A 19,544-nucleotide genomic window follows, 5' to 3' on the forward strand; every position below is an offset into this window, starting at 1 on the left:
AAATATCCACTTGACATTATTAACATGATCTTACTCTGTTGTCACAAATAGATTTTAAAAAGTGTAAGCAATTGCAATGAAGTTAATTAATAATTTAATTATAAAAAATATAATTATTGATAGAATTTGAGATTCAATTATTGCACATTAGCTAATTCAATAGTGGTTTGGTTTTAACAAAATAAAATAAATCAATGGTCTAACATGGGAATGATGGCAAGTTGATTTTTACATAATATTAAGACAAATTCACATTGGTATATGAACTTATAGGCAATTGATACATAAAGATCACATGTCCTAAATGATTTTACATTTCTTGTTCCAAGTCAATCATATATTGTCATAAAAATAAAAGAATTTTTCTAAAAATAAAAAATAACATTTTATTTGACTCACAATAGGAAATCGGATACCGTTCAGGACATATAGTCTCTATCCAACTTATCTTGTGTGCCATGATTACATGAATTGACATTAATCAATGTTAGAATCATACATACATTATCTTTTTATAGTTAAAATGAAATTAACATATTCAACACTACTATATAGCCAATTTTGTAGTCACATTTTAATAAAAGAAAAAAAAGGAGAAGGTGGTTGTTTCACTTTTAGCGCAACCCATATACATATATCTATCTGTATATGATTGGATTGAGATTCTATGAAAACTCACCACACCACAACTCTCTATCTACTCCAGCCAAATGTGTTTGCAGAAATTGAACAAGTCATCACTCTTAGAAGGGTTTTGTTTTAAGTCTCTCTCTTCTTACGCGTTTTATTTTTGACCTAGTTCTACAACGACCGATTCCTTTGATATTATATTATTCATATCATCATGGTCCCTACTATTAGCCCATAACTTTGTCTCGTCAACACCATGCAATGTGTTACCTCAACTATCTTTTCAATCTTTTTCTTTTCCCCTCATGCTAAATATAGGAGCTATGTTGTGAAAACATTTTATGCCATTTATTGGGTCACTCTCACCGACCCATTATGCATAAAATATTCAATTATAACATATTTATATTAGGTAGTTTTATACTTAGTTTAATTCTTATATAAGGATATTATAAGAGTTTTTTTTACATAGACAACTCATCTTTTACTATTCAAGCATTAATCATTATTATTGTCTTATAAATAACACTAATGTTTGAAGAGTAAATCTTACATCATGTATCTTGTTTTCTTAGGGTGTACTTAAAAAGTAAATCTTATAATTTTGTCTCATTTTTAAGTATGATTTAAATATATGTTAAATTATTCCTTTCATTGTTAATTAATTTAAAATAAAATCTTAGCCAATGGTATAACATATAAAAAATTTATAATAACAATATATTAAACTCATATTTGATTAATATGTTATGGTACTTGGATTGTACTAGGCCTAGTAAAGATAATGATGGTGGACATCTTGAGAAGGATTATTATAATATCTCAAGTCAATCATAAGATATTTTATGTTAACAAGTTTACAATTTTATAACAAGATATTTTAGTTTTTTTTTTAAGAATTTGATGTTTTTAAATTTTAAGAATCACATATTTATAGCATATTTGTTGGGATATATACCTCCATTGTCTCTGACTTATTCTGAGTTCTAAATAACCATGAAGAATTGAAGTATCAAAATAAAAGAAAAGAAGAAAAACAATTTGCATATCACATCTTCATTAAATACACACGTACTGAAAATAGTACTTTACATACATTACATTGGTATATATATATAGACTATATATAAAGCTAGTAAACACTATATCATAATATCTCTGACTCATTATGATCATTTAAGGGACCAAAAGAAAACCATTTATGTTGTTGTATATATTGATTCTTAAAAGTGCTTCATTAATATTGACAAGTGCCTCATTTTGTTCATACTAATTTTGTTGCATTATGAGGCTGCAATTCTCTCAAAGTGTCCAAGCCTATTATCAGCCAATCTTGAACCATAGATTGAATTCTTGTACTCAAACCATGTAAACTCTTTGTATAGGCTTTCATTTCCTTTCATAAGAGAAGGCAATGGTGCTATCTTCTCACTCAGTGGTGGACCAACAAAGTAAATCATTGAAAGCCTTGATTTGGACCCATTTGCCACAACCCTGTGCCTCACACTCCTGAACCTTCCATTGGTCATAACCTATCACCATTACCCAAAAATGTCAGCACAAATCCATCTTATAGTAGTAGTGGTTTCGAGTTCGATTTGTTGTCCCAAATGATATCTCAAACTAATAATATTGAAGCAAAAACAAAAAATAGTGAATATTTAATTTTTAATTGACATGTCATGTCTAGCTTTATTAATCCCAAACATAGTTTGGGAAACAGTTTAAGATAACAAAAATGTCATCTGATAAGGATATGTTATCCTAAACTATATTCTAAACCGTGTCCCGGATCAATAATATTGAATTAAAAACAAAAAAATAATGAATATATATATTTTAATTAACATGACATGTTTTTATTGGTTCATGGTATGATTTAAGATGCAATTTGAGATAACATATCTTTGTCCATGATGGTCAATATCAAAAAGTATATATATATATATTTATATTAAACAATTATAATTTTATAAACTAAAAGGGTTTAACTTATGTTTAATATAAATAATTTGGCACACAATATATTAACTAAAGGTGAATATGTGTTCTTGAATTATTGATCATAAGGCCATGCAATGATTTGTCCATACACATTCATCAAAGCTATTGAGGGAAAACATGCAAAGTATTTTACTTCTTATCCATATTAACCAATAGAGAGAATGAAAATATAGGAAATATCTTATTACTTCACTTTGTGTTGTACCTGAAGAGAATCACCAACATTGATGAAGAATGAACTATGATCTGGTGGTACTGAAATCCAGCTTCCATCCCTTAGAGAAATTTGAAGTCCAGAAGTGTTGTTAGATCTCAATAGAGAAATGATTTGTGGGTCTGTGTGTTCTCCAAAACCAATCATATTTTCATCATCATTATCATTTTTCTTAGGGCAAGCAGGGTAATGATTGACCCTAAATAATGAATCACTCTCTTTGTCCATCAAAAGTTTACTAAACACATTCTTTGGTTGAATGTTCAAACCTTCAGCCATCAAATCAAGAATCTCACATGCCATCTTTCTCACACCACACATGTACTCATTCAACACACTCCTGCAATAGTAATAACTAGAGAAATCAACATCTTTGACTATAGCATTTCATATATTTAAGGAAAGTACTCTATGTAGAATTTTTTTTTCACTGCCAAATGTATCTCATCACATTTTGGATAAAGAACTAACCTTTTTTGGGGTGTGTGCATGTTCCTTCAAACCAATATCATTTTCAGGAATCGAATATTTGATTTTTTGGTATTTCAGGTGAGTTATAATGTGAAGTATTGTATAGTATTAATTGAGTACTGATTTTATTATAAAGTTTTAAAATTCTATTATAAATAGCATTAATGTGTTTTAAACATGGTAAGTTTTTGAAACATTGAAATGAGAAGATAGATAAATAACAAGTTAGAAATAAGTGTGTGAGAATATGAATATAACACTTCCCTCAATTTTATTATATAGAATAAAGAATACTACCCAAAATATATATAAGACTAATGAGTATATTTAAGTGTAAGTTTATATTAGTTATACTATGATTAAATAAAATTTGGTACCTAAATTTTTCTCTGTTCTGTCCAAAAGCAGAGGAAAGTGTTGGAGAATTGTGTTCTTGATTGGTTTTGAGAAGAAGATATTCAACCCAACCAACATCACCACCATGTCCAATACTCTTGTTACCATACCCAAATGGATTTGCAGGACCAGATTTTTCTTTCTCAATGATAGGCATAGAGAAAAAGTTCATGGCTTCAGATTCCAACATGGATATAGCTTCCATAGGAATACCATGATTTATGACTTTGAAGAATCCAAATTCTTCACAAGCATTCACTATGAGGCTTTTTGCATCAGGTTTGGATAAGTCAACTAGAGGAATTCCTGAAGAAAATGTTGTTTGTTTGCAGTTCCTGACATAGGTGTATTGTTCTGTTGCTGATTTTGATGACATTTTTTGTTGTTGTTTGGTTATTTTGTTCTTGTGGTTGTTCTGTTTTTGGATGTTAACAAATGAAGTGAATGGAAAGAAAGAAAGTGTGAGAGATAAAAATAGAGAAGAGTGAAGAGTGAAGAGTGAAGAGTTTTTGGTGATTTAGAGAGAATGAAAGAGCAAAGTTGATAAGGCTTTGAGCAAAGGATGCTTGAGAAAAATGGTTTGGTTCTTTGGCTATTTATACCCAAAGTTGGTGGGGTAGGGGAAGAGATAGAAGAAATTATGATGATTTCAACATTATATTCAATAATACTCTTTACACAACTTTTTTATGAATAATTGATTGAGAAGATGTGAATAATACTAATTTGGTTAATAAGGATGATTTGAAACTAGATTCATATTGGTAGGTAGAGAGTATCAAAGGACATAATAACATGTGACATTGATTTTTTTAATGGCACAAATTTTAAATTATTTTTAAATAGTTTTTTAAATAATTAAATTAGTTTGACCCTACATTCCAGTATGGAAAATTTAATACTAGAGAAGATCCTAACCCAATTTGATTTACATGCTAGCATATGTGAGATTGAATTCTTGTCAACAAATATCATTAAGAATAGTTCATTGGTGTATGTCAAATAAATATTTTTATACAATTACTTTATTTATTTTGTTAAACATTTATACTTAGATTTAATTACCTAAAAAATGCACAAGGATATAAAACTAATGTACTAGTGCCATGTGGATGGAGCATTATTCCATCTAATTTTGAAATTAAAGGATTTTACAAGCAGCAATAATATTATATGAAATAGGGAGAGTTTGTTTATATCTACTTTCTTTTCTGAATTACCAACCTTTATTTATTTAGTAGTATGGCCATCACAATCCTGCTGCAAAAACAGTCAATTCATTACCTACCTATAGCATTATTTACCAAGATTTCCTTCCACTAAAATATGCATTACAACTTTATCACATTAAAAGGAAGTAGTCACATCAATGTTATTCCTTTCATAAGGTTTTCATACGTGTTAATATGATATCTATTGATGGTTGTTCAGGGTAAAGATTGATATACACTCTATATATTATTCCGAATTTATTTATTACTACGAGTCAATAATATATAATTAAATATAAATGATAGTTAATGTAAAAAAAAATTATATTATCAGTGAATATATTTTTTCTCAAATAATGTCTACTCGTCCAAAAACCAAGTGGGAGTGGAATACTTTTTGTGGTAACTTCAAGAGAAAAATGGTAAAACATAGTAAAAGGATAAATATGCATGCATGCATCTATTCATGTCTGAATCAGTTCAGCATAAAATTTTGCATAACTTGAGTCACAACAACATGACATGCAAGAAAACATTCTATTTGTAGTAAAAAGCAAGAACATTGTTATAACCTTTAAATGCTATTATCATTTAGCCATATTGGCCTATACATTCACAAAGAAAATAGATTCCTTCTTATCCATAACCATATTTGGTTTTCCCAATAGTAGATTTCCAAATTGTAATAATATTCGTATGATATTAAGGACTTCTTTAATTTTTTTACATATATAGTAATTGATGGAGGTGGGGTAGATTTTTGGTATAGTTCACATATATCATTAGGATAATCTTATATGTTTGAGTCAAAAATATCCACAATATTTTAGTTCGAAACATCCACAATATTAGGATAATCTTGTATGTTCCTTCGTAAATTAAGGATTTGGTATAGGCCACATATATCATTAGGATAATCTTATATGTTTGAGTTGGGAACGTCAACGATGTTTGAGTTGGAAGCATCCACAACCTTAGGATAATCTTGTATGTTCCTTCCTAAATTAAGGACCTGGATTAGTGGAAATTTTATGAAGTATTAGGCAATTTTAATAGTTTGAGCAATGATAAAAAATAGCATAAGAAAGCACCTACTACAAATTAAAAGAAACTTCTTTTAGCTACTTAGAGTAATAATACTTCTTTGTAATAATATTTTTTTTTGACAAGTACATGATCAATAATATCTTTGAAGCCTATGAAGCACGAATACTGATACGTGTGTCGGGTACGATACGTATCCGATACATCGACAAACATTTTTTACAAAATATAGGATACGATACGTTCAGGGATACGCATATAAAATAATAAAAACACATAAAATATGATAAAATTATAAGTGTAAATCAAAATATCTAAAGTAAAAAATATAATGGAAATTTAAAATCGTTATCCTCCATAACAAATCTATCTTATCCTATTTTAATGAAAATGAATCTATCCTAAAATCATTGCCCCCCATAACAAATATATTTTATCCTATTTTAATGAAAACGAATCTATCTTATCATGTTTTATTGGAAACGAATCTATCTTATCTTGTTTTATTGGAAAAAAATCTATCTTATCCTATTTTATTGAAAACGAATCGGATACGTGTCTTAATATTTATTTATTTTATTTTATTTTTTAATTTTTGGATACTCTATGGATACGTATCCTTCGCGAATCCGAGCGTATCCGTGTCGGACACCGACACGTGAGGGTGTTTGACGAATCCGTGTTTCATAGCTTGAAAGCACCAATTGCTTTTTTTCAACTATATCAACAAATATTACTCCTTAAGTTGAGAGATTAACTACAACTTAGCGTGTATTTGGTATATCATGAAAGAAGATTATAAGTCCTCAAAAATATAATTGACTAAAAATTAATCTAAAATCTTGTTTGGTTAGATAGGATTTTAAGAAAAAATCTAGGATTATAAAGTCAACATTTGAGAAATTCTCTAAGTCACTTATATATTATAATCCTCTAATTTATAAGTTCTGTCATAATCAATTCATTTGCTAATTTTAATAAACATGTTATCTACCTCCTTTAATTTAATACTCAACCCTTGGCTTTTAAACCATCAACTGATTTTTCAGTATTGACCCAATTTTTCTACTACTTTTATTAAACATACTTTTAAAATTGGATTTAGAATAAAATAAACGTTTACTAGAGTGGCTCAGAGATAGGAAAACCACTCTCTGCAGTGAGATTGTTTATAATAATCTGAGCAAATAAGTGTTGAATTATTTAATAGGCTGAAATGCACTTTAAATTAATCCATATAATATTTATGTATATTATATAATAAGTATCTATATTCATTTTTAACATGTTTGGATAAAAAGGTTAAAAAAGAAGAGTAGTAGAAAAAGTAAATTACTTTTAAAGATGAATACCGAACTTATGGTGTAAAATATTTTCTATATAAATGAAAAGAAATTCAAATAACTTTCCCATTAACAAATCGTCCTTGCATCTAAAAAATATTTTCTTTTTCAGTATCACATTGAATATAAATTTTTTTTTAAAAAACATTTTGAATAAAGTACCAAAAAAACATTATATTATTATATATATAGTACAATTTTATCTAAAGGAGACCATAAGATAATGAAATTATTCATTATTTTAGTTCTTCCACCATCTAAATCAATGGAATCATTATAGTTTACGGAACATGATACGGGTAACAACTCTATGGGACAACTTTGTGAGGGTGTCCTCCAATAAGTATGTGTTGGGTCAAATACTAGCTCTTGGTATGACATCTAGATAAGACCTTACTCAAAGATACAATTGTTGAGTGGAAAAATTACTTTATTTTACAAGGTTAATTGAACATTTTTAACTCTAAAAGATAAATAAATGGCATTGATACATGTATCAAGTTAAATTATTGTACAAATCATTTCATATGAAATTGTGTGATTCTAGGTCTAAAAGAGAAAAAGTGAGAACACTTTTGTAAAAAGGAGTCGAGCCCTGCTCAAAGTCTGAACCCAACGCATTAAGGCACCTATGCTTAAAGCAACTTGACTAGTTGAAAGGTCGATATCAAGTGAAGAATCGCGCCTAGTGAATTTCCTGAGTTGAGCAAGACGTGCAAAAATCAAAATTATGAAAAGCGGTTGAAATAGACTTTTTAGGAGACGATTGGAGTAGGACAATTTGTACTCGATTTCTCTTTATTTCTAGGGTAGTTCTAGATGGAAATGAGATGTAAGAGCAAGCTAGAAAAGTTAGAGAAGTTGATATATGTTCATTGAAGAGGTAATCTCCTTTCCAATGAGTTGTATTCTCTTTTCTTATCTTTATTGAGTTATCATGAAAATGTTTGGTTAAACTTCTCCTTTGTTGAGATTAGAAGTAATAATCACTTGATGTATAACACTTTGATTCATATTTATGTTTAATTGTTATCTCTACCGACTCTTATGAGAATCTGAAGTCCCACTGAAGGTCACTTCTTTCGCATGGAGGCTTTTTCAAGACAAAATACCAACAATGAAAGCTCTTATACGAAGGGGGTCAATCTCTTTCATGGAAGCAGACTCTTATGTCACCTCTGTAACGAGCAACCTAAATCCTCCCATCATCTCTTCTATACTTACAGGGTCACCTATTTAATCTGACAGTTCTTCTATAGTTGGCTTGAGTTCCATATTGTCATCCCTAATGACCCCTATAGTCATTTCATCATGTACATGTGACTACCTAACAAGAAGGAAGGTAGGAAGACCTGGAGCATTATTTGGTTAGCAGCTAAATGGTCTATTTGGTTAGTCTACAATAATATAGTCTTCAATTCTCATATAGCATTCACACAACACATTGTGGATTCAGTGAAGATGAATGTGTGACTTTAGATTAGTGGACTCCGACACAAGTCTATTCTGACCTATTCTGAGCGGAAGGTTTGCTTAGCTCACATATTAATTTATTTTCTTTCTTAATCTTTTACTCAACAATCATTAACTTCTTGTAATTTCTTTATACCTAAAAAAAGTAAGTGAAAGATATTTTAATAAAATAGTGATTTTATTTATACATCCACATTTATTATATAAGTGTGTGATCTTGATGCACATTCTAGAGTACAAATAACATTGCTGACTCCTAGATGGATTAGGAAAAGAAAGACATGGTAACAGGCTCTAACAGTAAATGGTGTATTTTTTGCAATTCAATTTTGCCTTGACTTCCTTTTTGAAGATCTACAAGACATTCTCCATTTTCCATATGATGGGGGACCATCTTTTAATTATTATATTTATTTCAAATGTTACATTCCTTCCAAATCAAACATTTTTAGGGTGAAGAAATCATTTTTTTTGTTATTTCTTTATATATTAATACACATCTTCCTTCATATTAATCTCATCAATAAATAGGGATGAATTACCACATTTTACGTTTCAATAAATTATGTAGCTTTTTAAATAAAAGTCATACTTGAACGTAATATCCACTCTAAATAATTACTATAATTAGGTTGTATTACCTTTTTCATTTCTTTCTTATACGAAATTAAGCATACATAGTATTGAGTAATATATGAAATTTTGAAAAGAATGAGGATTTGGTCATAAATGAGAAAGATAGTCAATGTTGCCAAATGGGTAAAATCCATTGGTGGGGACACTTAGCAGCCATGAAAGTAGCTTGAAAATGAGCTTGAGAGAGACTGATACATAAATTATGAGATGGCATTTGCATACTTTTGATGCTAAAATGTTACGGGTGGGTTTCAATTTTGCCTCAAAGGAGTAATGAAAAAGAGTGATTACTAAATGCATTAGGCTATGCTTTAATATTATCCGTTTAATATGATTTTGCCAATTTTTACTTCTCACTTTTATTTCACTTTTTTGTTCATTAAAGAGTAGTCACTTTGAAGCTAAATATATATATATATATATATTTTTGGTGAGTTTCAATAAGTATGTATTAATAAATATTTCTTCTAATAATTATTAGTAGGACATTATCAAACATATAATAATTAGTGGGACATAGCTTACAACAACATGAAATCAATCATAATGAGTAGGACTAATAGTTTACAATCATTAAATTAAATCATCAAAGAAACATCAACTCCATGCTTGATATTACAAAGAGTACTTTTCCTATTGTGAGTATATGTTTATGATTATGAAAAAAACAAGTATTTAATTTGAAAACTAAATATATAACATCTAAGATAATAAATACACCATTTTTAGTTTTTTTATAATTGAATTCAATTTCATTAAAAAAAACACCAGCCAAAGCATCAAAATCGAAATTTAACCCACATTCTAGGAAAGCTGAGAAGCACCATTTCTAGATAAATGTCTAGTACAAATAATATGTGAAAAAACAGCATTTATGTAACAAAATATGTTTTTGTTATACCTAGACATTTGCAAAACAATAACAAAAAGGTTGAAGTTATTAGGATAAGGTTCTAGCACCGCATGAATTTAAAATCTGAAACAGCACCATAAGTTTCAATACTAGAAGACATAAAGAACCGAAGTAGAAAGTGACAACTCGCGATGGTTGTAGAAGTTCTTGCAATTGAATGGACACAATGTAGCCACACCCTTAAATTATGCTATACATATATATAAAAAATAATGATTGGCTTCCCTTTCAAAAGATATTTTTGATTAAATTCACAATTATATATGCATATCAGAAATAAATTATTTATCATTCATAAAGAAATATTTATATTTAACAATGATGAGGAAATGCATTTATTATCTAAAGTATGGCCCGCTTCAATAGCTTTCGAATCTAATTGGTTTCACCATGATAGTAAACAAAATCAAGATGAAAACATGTGACCCAAATAAAATTTTAAAAGTCATGATTTCAACTTATTTGAAAAATTAATTAATAAAATTCAACTTTCTTTTATATTCCAGTACTAAAGAGGATATTAAATTATAAAATGCAAACCCATTTAAATATATGTAATTTTAGCCTGAATAACATATAAATTTTCTTGTTCAAGACCTATCTTAATTCGAACCCAAACCCAATCGAGTAACCAGAAAGGTAAGATAACATTTTTGGAAATCATATACACCTAAGGCATTATAAGAAGGAAATACAATGTAGCACAATATTCTTGTTAGGTCAAAAAACTTTGTTCTCTATTATTGCTTGGAAAGGAATAGCTTGTAGTTATGGTGTCATATAGATGCCAGGTTGGCCTAAAGGCGCCACCACCCATTGTATAATTTCAACAACACAAACAACAACTATTATTGTTAATATCTAGCTTTTTATCAACACATAATATTTTAAATTTGATATAATTAAAATATAAAATAATATAAGATAATATTTATCATGAGTAATTATGATAAACTTAATTTTAGAGAAACAATATAAGGCATTAATTGTGTAAGTTCTCTTTTCACCATAAGGCAATAATTGAGTAACACTCTTAACCTATATTATAAGGTAACTCTAAATAATAAAACAGTTAGCAAATCTTAATAGATGAATTTATATAACGATATAGTATCTCCATTTCCTTACGTATACAGATATACGTACACATATGTTTAAGATTTATTGTATTTCTTCATCTTAGTAAGGATACCATACATGATACACCTATTTATAACTTACATTTTAGAAAGTTTTATTCCCTAAATATAAGTCAATTTATAACATTTAGGTAGCATTAAATAATTTATATCACATCCGTAATTACACTTTATATTTTTTTACTCCCTACTTATTCTAAAAAAACCAGTGTTATTAATATCGTATTGGTCATCAAACCAGTTAGGCTACTGATATAGTGATATATCGGTTTAACCGTTGGTTCACTGATTAAACTGCATATCATTGAAATTAGATATACATATATAATATATTAATATTAAGGTTGAAAAATCAATAAAAAACCAATATTTTTTATTTTTATTAAAAAATTAATTTAAAATAAAAATCGGCTAGTATGATCAGTACCGCTCAATTGAAAACCGATCAGTATAACCAGTTTTAGTCAGTTTTGACCGATATAGTTACATGAAATGTATAATTATTGTACTGTACTGATATTGACACCGGTTTACCAGTTGAACCGGCCCGTTATAAAACAATTTTAACAACACTATAAAAAACCATTCATTTCCCGTAATAATGAACGGATGTGCATTTTGGAATTTTGATAAATTTGAGAGATATAATTATTTTTACTTACCTTTCTTAACATGTGTAAATTGGTTATAAGTGTAATATAAATATGTCATGGGTGTATATAGACCATACCCATGGCTAACTTTAGTCTATCCCCATCACTTTTAAGTGATCTAAGTGCATTGTATTTGCATAGGAATGACATATTATTGAGGTCAAATTTAGCTAGGCCAAGGTGCCCACAAACTAATAGACTTATAGCTTCTTTATAAATGGAATTGTGGGATCATATTATGTAACATCACTAAGCTGGACCTAATCATCTAATTCTATTTTAAGTAATTAATAGTCCTCTTGTCATATGTAGTATCCGTGAAGCATTATCATTCATTATTCTTCATGTTCTATCTAATTTATAAGAATAGAATAAGTATACAATTATGGGAAGAAAAAAAAGTGGATAATGTAAATAATAGAAAATGATAATATTTTAGATGCATGGTACGCCATATCAATAATTAGGGCACGTAAGAACTCATCCACTTTATAATTGGTTACATTATTGCTCTCAAGGTTGATGTTAACCCTTATTAATTCCATGACTTTTTAAGTTATCTTTTCAAAAATCCTATTCAAAGGAAGGTGTAAGAGAATTCTCTATGGTCCTGATAAACATGTTTGCAATGTACGTTCGATTTATCTCATATTTTCCACGTTTAGGCATAGAATGTAGGTCTAGGCACGGATAAGTTATTATCATATATTCTGTAGTATTCAGATCTCAGAGAGATTTGTAAGGTGAATGCACCTTAGCCGCAAGACCCTAAACCAGGAAATCTCGGTTAGGATTGTCTCCAGTATTAAATAGTAGAGTATATAAATAATAAAAGAAAAAATAGCATGGTGTAATACTATTATAATTTAGATATAATTATATGATATTTTTACCCTTAAATATAAATGTAAAAACAATAGTTTGCCTCTCAAGTCTTAAGATTATTTTCCTGCTTTTGTATAATTAGAGTATTAGAGTTCTAGAATGGAGGCAGCTATAAGTGGTTTTAGATAATCATAATATCGTTATCATAAGCAGATTAAAATTAAAATAAAGTCGTCATCATAATGGATTGATTAGGATAATTATGAGGTCAAGGTTTATCTAGATATAATAGTTTGTACAATGTTTATCACCGTTGTAGAAAGGGAAGTCTCTAATATCAAATTGAAATGAATTAAACTCTCTCTATCATATTATTATATATGACTTTGACTTGTAAAAGGATAGATCGATGAAAAAGAAAGAGGGCCTAAACTTGGTCACTCTAGAGGAGCTTGATCATTAAGCCTCATTATTGATCCCCCAAGTCACCAACAATATTAAAACATAGGTTATTTCAATTTCAAAACATATAATAAGTGCTTAGAGAAATCCATATGTAATTGTATGATTGTGGCTAATACTGGGTACATATGTAGTTGTATATATAGTTATGAGTTATCAAAATAAATGATACTAATAAATGCTTTTATTAAATGATTATAGGTTTTGGAATCTTAATCGGAGAAGGAACTTGTTCCTTTGGGTATAAGAAGATGTTAAAGATCTTCTAAAGAGTTTGAGGATGTAAGACTTGTTTATGACGTTGTTGATGGATGGATATAGATTCATGATAAGGGAGGTCATTATTCGGTCCGTAATACTTACAAGATGCTTCAAAAGAAGGATAATAATAATCATATTGGCTTCTTTAAATCTTTATGGGCATGTAATATCCCACCAAAGATGAAGTGTTTTGTGTGGTTGTATCCTAACAAAATTGAATCTAGCTAAAAGAGGAGTTTTAGGGGCTCAAGATCTCCCAAGGTGTGCTCTTTGTGGTATGATGGATGAATCAACAAACCAATGTTCTTCTCATGTTCTATTTCTTATAGTGTTTGGCAAAAACTCTACTCTTAGTTTGGTCTCAATTCAATTCTTATTAATGATGTTAGGAGTAACTTTCTTTCCCATATGAATTTCCTTTGGATGGACAAAATTTAAAGCAAATGTTGGTGTCTCTTTGGTTTGCCACTATTTAAACTCTTTGGTTAGCAAGGAATAAAGTCTTTTTCGAGAACCATATATTTCATTTAGATGATGTAATGAAGTTAATCTCTTTTCATTCTTCGAACATCCTTATTGCCCATTTCTCTTGTTTTAATTACTCTGTTGTGCAATGGTCCCTATAATTGTCTTCTTGATTGTAATATTTAATTTTTTATGTGGATAGGAATATCACTTATTTTCCTAATCTCTTTTATTAATTAATTTGTTGTTGATCAAAAAAAGTAGTGCATTACTTTGATGTGATTAAATCAAATAGAAAATCTATAATATGTGCTCTACCTATTAGCAAGCACCGTTGTCCTTTGGGTGCATTTAATTTGCACGTTGCATGAGATGCTTCTTGTACTAAAAAGAACACTAAAGACCACTTACACAATATAGGTTTCTCATGAAGGCAACTAAATTGATTTGAGATCTTTAATTTGAGGGGTTGAAGTATATATCTCAAGTCAAAATTATGAAAAGCTTGACCTATAATTATAGATATTCATAACTTGTGAGTTATATTCATGCCACGTTACTATGTTTATAGACCTGACATCAATATAAGTAAAATGTCTTCACAGATGTCATGTTACTTTTGGTACAACATGTCATGTCACACATGCCTTTTTTTTTTTCAAGGTGTGTATTGAGTAGGGAATCATTTTGCACATTTGTATCTAAAATATCTCAAGGTTTTTTCTATAAAATAAAAAAGGTAAAATGGACATTACTTTTTTAATTTTTAAAAAGATAAGTCCAATTTAAAGCTACATACTTATGAAAAATAATTTATAGGACCAATTTGAAGGCAAAAAAATGATTTAAAAATAGAAAATAATTTAAAATATCTACTCCTTATATATCAAATTATCATAACTATGCTCTCTCACTTCTTAATAAGTCCTAATCATATAATTGAGTTTTAAGTCTCAGGTGTAACATTTTAAAAAGTTAATAAATAATTAGCACGGAGGCATGATACATTTTTATGATATTTTTAGGGGAAATGATAAGGAGCACCCAATAACAACAAATAAAGATTTAAAAATAGATAAGGTGTGTTGAAAAATGTGAATTAAATATACTCCAAACATTCAAACATTATCCATTATATTATATTAAACTATTTCCATAACAAAAGCTTGTAGGACACTTAATTTGATATGAACATATTTTCAATGCTTCCTCTTTCAATTTTCATATTCCAATCCTTGATCACACACCTAATATTGACTAGGAATGTGTCAACTTCCTAGGCTAAACAAGGCATGTGAGCCTTTGAATTTTAAGAGCCTATTTGCTATAATAAGGACTATGACACTTCTGGTCCTGCAGGTATAATAGACAATATCTATCACAAAATGAAGCATAAATTTGAAGATTTTATTGGCATGATTAAGATCTTCAATTACCAAAATTCATTTTAGAATGTAGGTAGGAGTCTCAATCATGTACACACGACTATACAATAATTATTGAAAGATGATTAGAAAATGGTGTTTCTTTAAACGAACCTATCATAATTAATAAACCTGGATGAAGACGCAACTACATATATATAATAAATTGCGATAAATAAATGTTTATATAAACTTTGACTATGAAAAAATATGTGGTCAAGATAAAAAATAAAAGCGAAAAAGATATATGCTCTATAGTGTAAGAATTTTTCACATTGTCATTATATCATAATCAATATAGACTGTTAAATATAAGTAATACAAATGAATAATGCATGATATATTAACTATGTATAAATCTTTACAGTTGTAATACATAGATGTTACACTCAAAATAAATACAGTTAGGTAAGCTTCTTCCTGATTCTCATGGATGGTATTTGTTCATTTTTTCCAGGTATTGAAGATAATTAAGCCCCTCACGACATTATGTAAAATAATATTAAATATAATCTTAATTTTTTCGTCAAGCTAGATTATCAAGTAACAACTGTATCTAGTGCTCTCATGTTAATAATATCCACAACATTATGTATCACACTATTATTATTTTTTTGTTAACATTATGCATCAAACCATAAACATGTCTATGCCATATATAACTATATTATAGTATATGTAAAAGACTAGAATTAAATAAGAATTTCGACTCAAGAAGGATTTGGTGATGAGTGTTAATCATGATATGAAGGCTTGTAACATTTATTTTCTCTGTCTATGTGGATGCTTTTCATGAAGAAAAAATGGAAGCATTAGCATGATTCAAAATGTTCAAACACTCAAGGTAGAAAGCAAAATTGGGCCTATTGTGTGAAAACCACAACTCATGTTAGCTTCCACATTCGTAGCCTTGTTTGAGGAGTTACAAAGACTTAAAACTCACAATCACTCATCATTTTCTAGTATTTAGAAGTGTATGTTATAATATTTGATCTAAATCATTTGAGCAAATGGTCATTCAAGTGATACATGTTGGTTTTCCTCAAGCAGGATCTTGGATTTGAATCTTGTAGATCGAAAAACATTATTGTTGGGAGAGTCATTCCTACCATATTGTAGATATCCTAATTCGAACAAGTTTGTCTCTCATGAAGAATATATGGTTTAGACAAAAAAATCATCCAAGTAGCAAGATCCATAAAATGACCACTACCTCTTGTTGGTAACCACAAAGAGTGATTCTATTAGAACTCCAATAAGGTTAGGTCATTCCCAATAAATGTTCTTACATAATGAACTAAATGCTTAAGCAACTACTTTTGAGTTACTTATGGATTAGGGGAGTCTAGGTAAAATATAAATGTTATAGGTTATGAAGTTCATTTAATTTTTTTGAATGTATGAATAAATGAAAAAAATTATATAGGGCCATTTAAAATACCCAAGTGGGTATTATGGATATGTAATTATTAGGAATGTGAGAACTTGAAAAAAATGAGATTTTCAATAAATCAGCTAAGTGAATAACCACCACAAGAATATATTTAATATTATATTTTAACCTAAAATCTTAAGGCATGCCATATATGTCATGATGTTTTACTTGTGACTTTTTACTCTTCCTATATCCCACTAACAACTAGAACACCGGTGATTAGAGGCTCCTTGATCACAGCCTGGTCCAATACTATGAACTACTGTACAACCATTGCAGCCATTTCTGTAAATTAGTGAAATACCAATGGAAAGTTGGCCATAAAATTTGGCTTGCAAGTGCCACTGATATTACAAAATTTGTTTTGTAAGTTGAACTGTTGAGATGAATGAAATGGTAGATTGCAAAATGATTATTACAAAAGGGTTAAGTTTGGTGTTTTAATTACAAAAATAAGAAACTTCTCCATAGAAGATCCAAAAAAATACACACACCACTCTCTCGTGTAAAGCTAAAACAAATGGGAATGAGAACTAAGATTTTTCAACTTTGAACTTGAGCAATAAAACTATTTTGCTATTTCATAATTTTTACCTTGTTTTAAGCCAATTATTAGAATCCTTTCATCACATTTGTTCTCACGTATGGTCATGTGAATAAGAGAAATACACACAAGGTAAATGGAATTTACAATCATATTGAGTATCATCTTCACATATTTGTCAAAGGTAAAACCCTAACTATGATCCCTTAAGTTATTTTTAGATTAATATATGATTCAATAAGTTTTTGGTTTCAAATAACATAAGTTTTCAACGTCCAACACTTAAATCATTTTCATCAATTCTATTAAGTTCAGGTGACATGACATAAAAAACAAAAACAAAAACTAACATATCTCATGTGGAAAAATAAAAAGACAATTTTTTTATCCGTGAGACGTGGCAACAAAATTATTTTTTCCGAATGATATATGTCATCTTTTATATGTGATTGATGAAAAATATTTATTTTGTGTATGTCAAAACTTACTGACTTTTTTGAAACTAAAATAAATTTATAGGATCAGATACTAATATTAAAATAACTATCAAGTGGTAAAATAGGATTTGAGTTAAACCTAAATGGTATAAGAGTGAAGTGTATCATTTTCAAAAAGGTACAGGCCGGTTATGTAAATTTTGCAATGAACATTATGAATCTTGGTTATATTTATTAAAGCATTCAGATAATTAGTTGTTAGATAGTTAGTTATTATTTTTTATGATTTTCTATATATAAATCATTGTATCTTCTTTCTAATTTAATCAATGAGAAATAAAGTTTCTATTTTTTCTCTTTCTCTTTCTTTCTTCAAGTCTTCAATTTTTCATTTATGCATCATTTCATACTATTTGATTCATCAAGAAGATTTCTTTAATGACTCCTACCATTTTAACGATATTTATTCTCTTCTTATATAGGTTCATTTATTTGATGTGGCAGACCAATAGAGTCAGGTTCAACATTGTTCTCTCTAGGAACTTACCTAACCACTTCTTAAGCACTATTTAACCAGCAATCATGTAGTTCATTTGGATAACTAGAAACAACATTATCTTCAACTTCAAGCAGAATTCTATCAAGGATATTATTGACTCAATAAAAATAAAGATATGACTTTCGATCAATGAAAAATTGCACAAACCAACTATGATATACTATTAGTGGTTGACAAACCCTTGGGTTGTTTTATGATCTTTCTTAACTTCTCCCCCTCCCCTTTTCCCTTCTTTTTTCTTGTTCATGTGTAATCTTTTAGTATTTGTGTTACCTTATTAATATCCACACAAAAAATGGTTAGATGAATTGAGTAAATAGTTAATAAACATGTAATTCTAACAAGTGAGCTATATTAATAATATATAAAGGGGGAACATTCATATTTTTTTCTATTGATATATTTACTTATTAGAGAAAAACTGTATCTTTTATTTTGTTAATTTAACCTCTACTAATTTATAATATTAATTTTTTGAACAAAAAATTGTTTAAGAAATACAGTAATGCACATGAAAACAAATGTAGTTTTATCTTATCCCTTCTGGATGTGGTTGTTTTACCCAAATTCTAATGATAAAAGTGAGCTCTCTTGAGCTATAAACAAACTTCTAGCTTCCAAGTGTTATATATGATTTTTATCCTTTATGAAATGAATTTTTTTATCGAGAAAAAAATTAATTTGGTATCTAATAGAGATATATTTATTGACATAGTTACTAATAAACATTATTTTGATATTATAATGTTAGTAGTTTATGTGTATTAGTGAGTTCCATTATTACTGAGGTATGAGAAGAGTGAAAAGCCACAAGTGGAAAACTATGTTTTGAACCAAAATCTTAATGTATTAGTTTAATAAGTTTTTCCTAATTATAAAGTCTTTCACTCCTTCCACATATTAAATATGAGTCACACTTAAATAAACTCAACATTAATATCTTTACAATCTCAAGAATTAACTCATAATGTCCAAACCAAATTGAAATTTTACACACACATTTTT

The 19,544-nt window shown here is 28.6% G+C and overlaps 1 protein-coding gene across 1 annotated transcript; it reads right to left on the reverse strand.

The window, feature by feature from the left end:
- Positions 1,679-4,294, reverse strand: LOC109333590 (gibberellin 2-beta-dioxygenase 1-like). The gene is made up of 3 exons (XM_019569098.1): positions 3,697-4,294; positions 2,840-3,188; positions 1,679-2,162 (listed from the first exon to the last, which is right to left on the reverse strand). Exons 1-3 carry the CDS (start codon positions 4,089-4,091, stop codon positions 1,914-1,916), a joined length of 993 nt encoding a protein of 330 aa, XP_019424643.1. The 5' UTR covers positions 4,092-4,294; the 3' UTR covers positions 1,679-1,913.

The sequence above is a fragment of the Lupinus angustifolius genome, chromosome LG19 (assembly GCF_001865875.1).
Source record: "Lupinus angustifolius cultivar Tanjil chromosome LG19, LupAngTanjil_v1.0, whole genome shotgun sequence".
NCBI classification, from domain to species: Eukaryota; Viridiplantae; Streptophyta; class Magnoliopsida; order Fabales; family Fabaceae; genus Lupinus; species Lupinus angustifolius.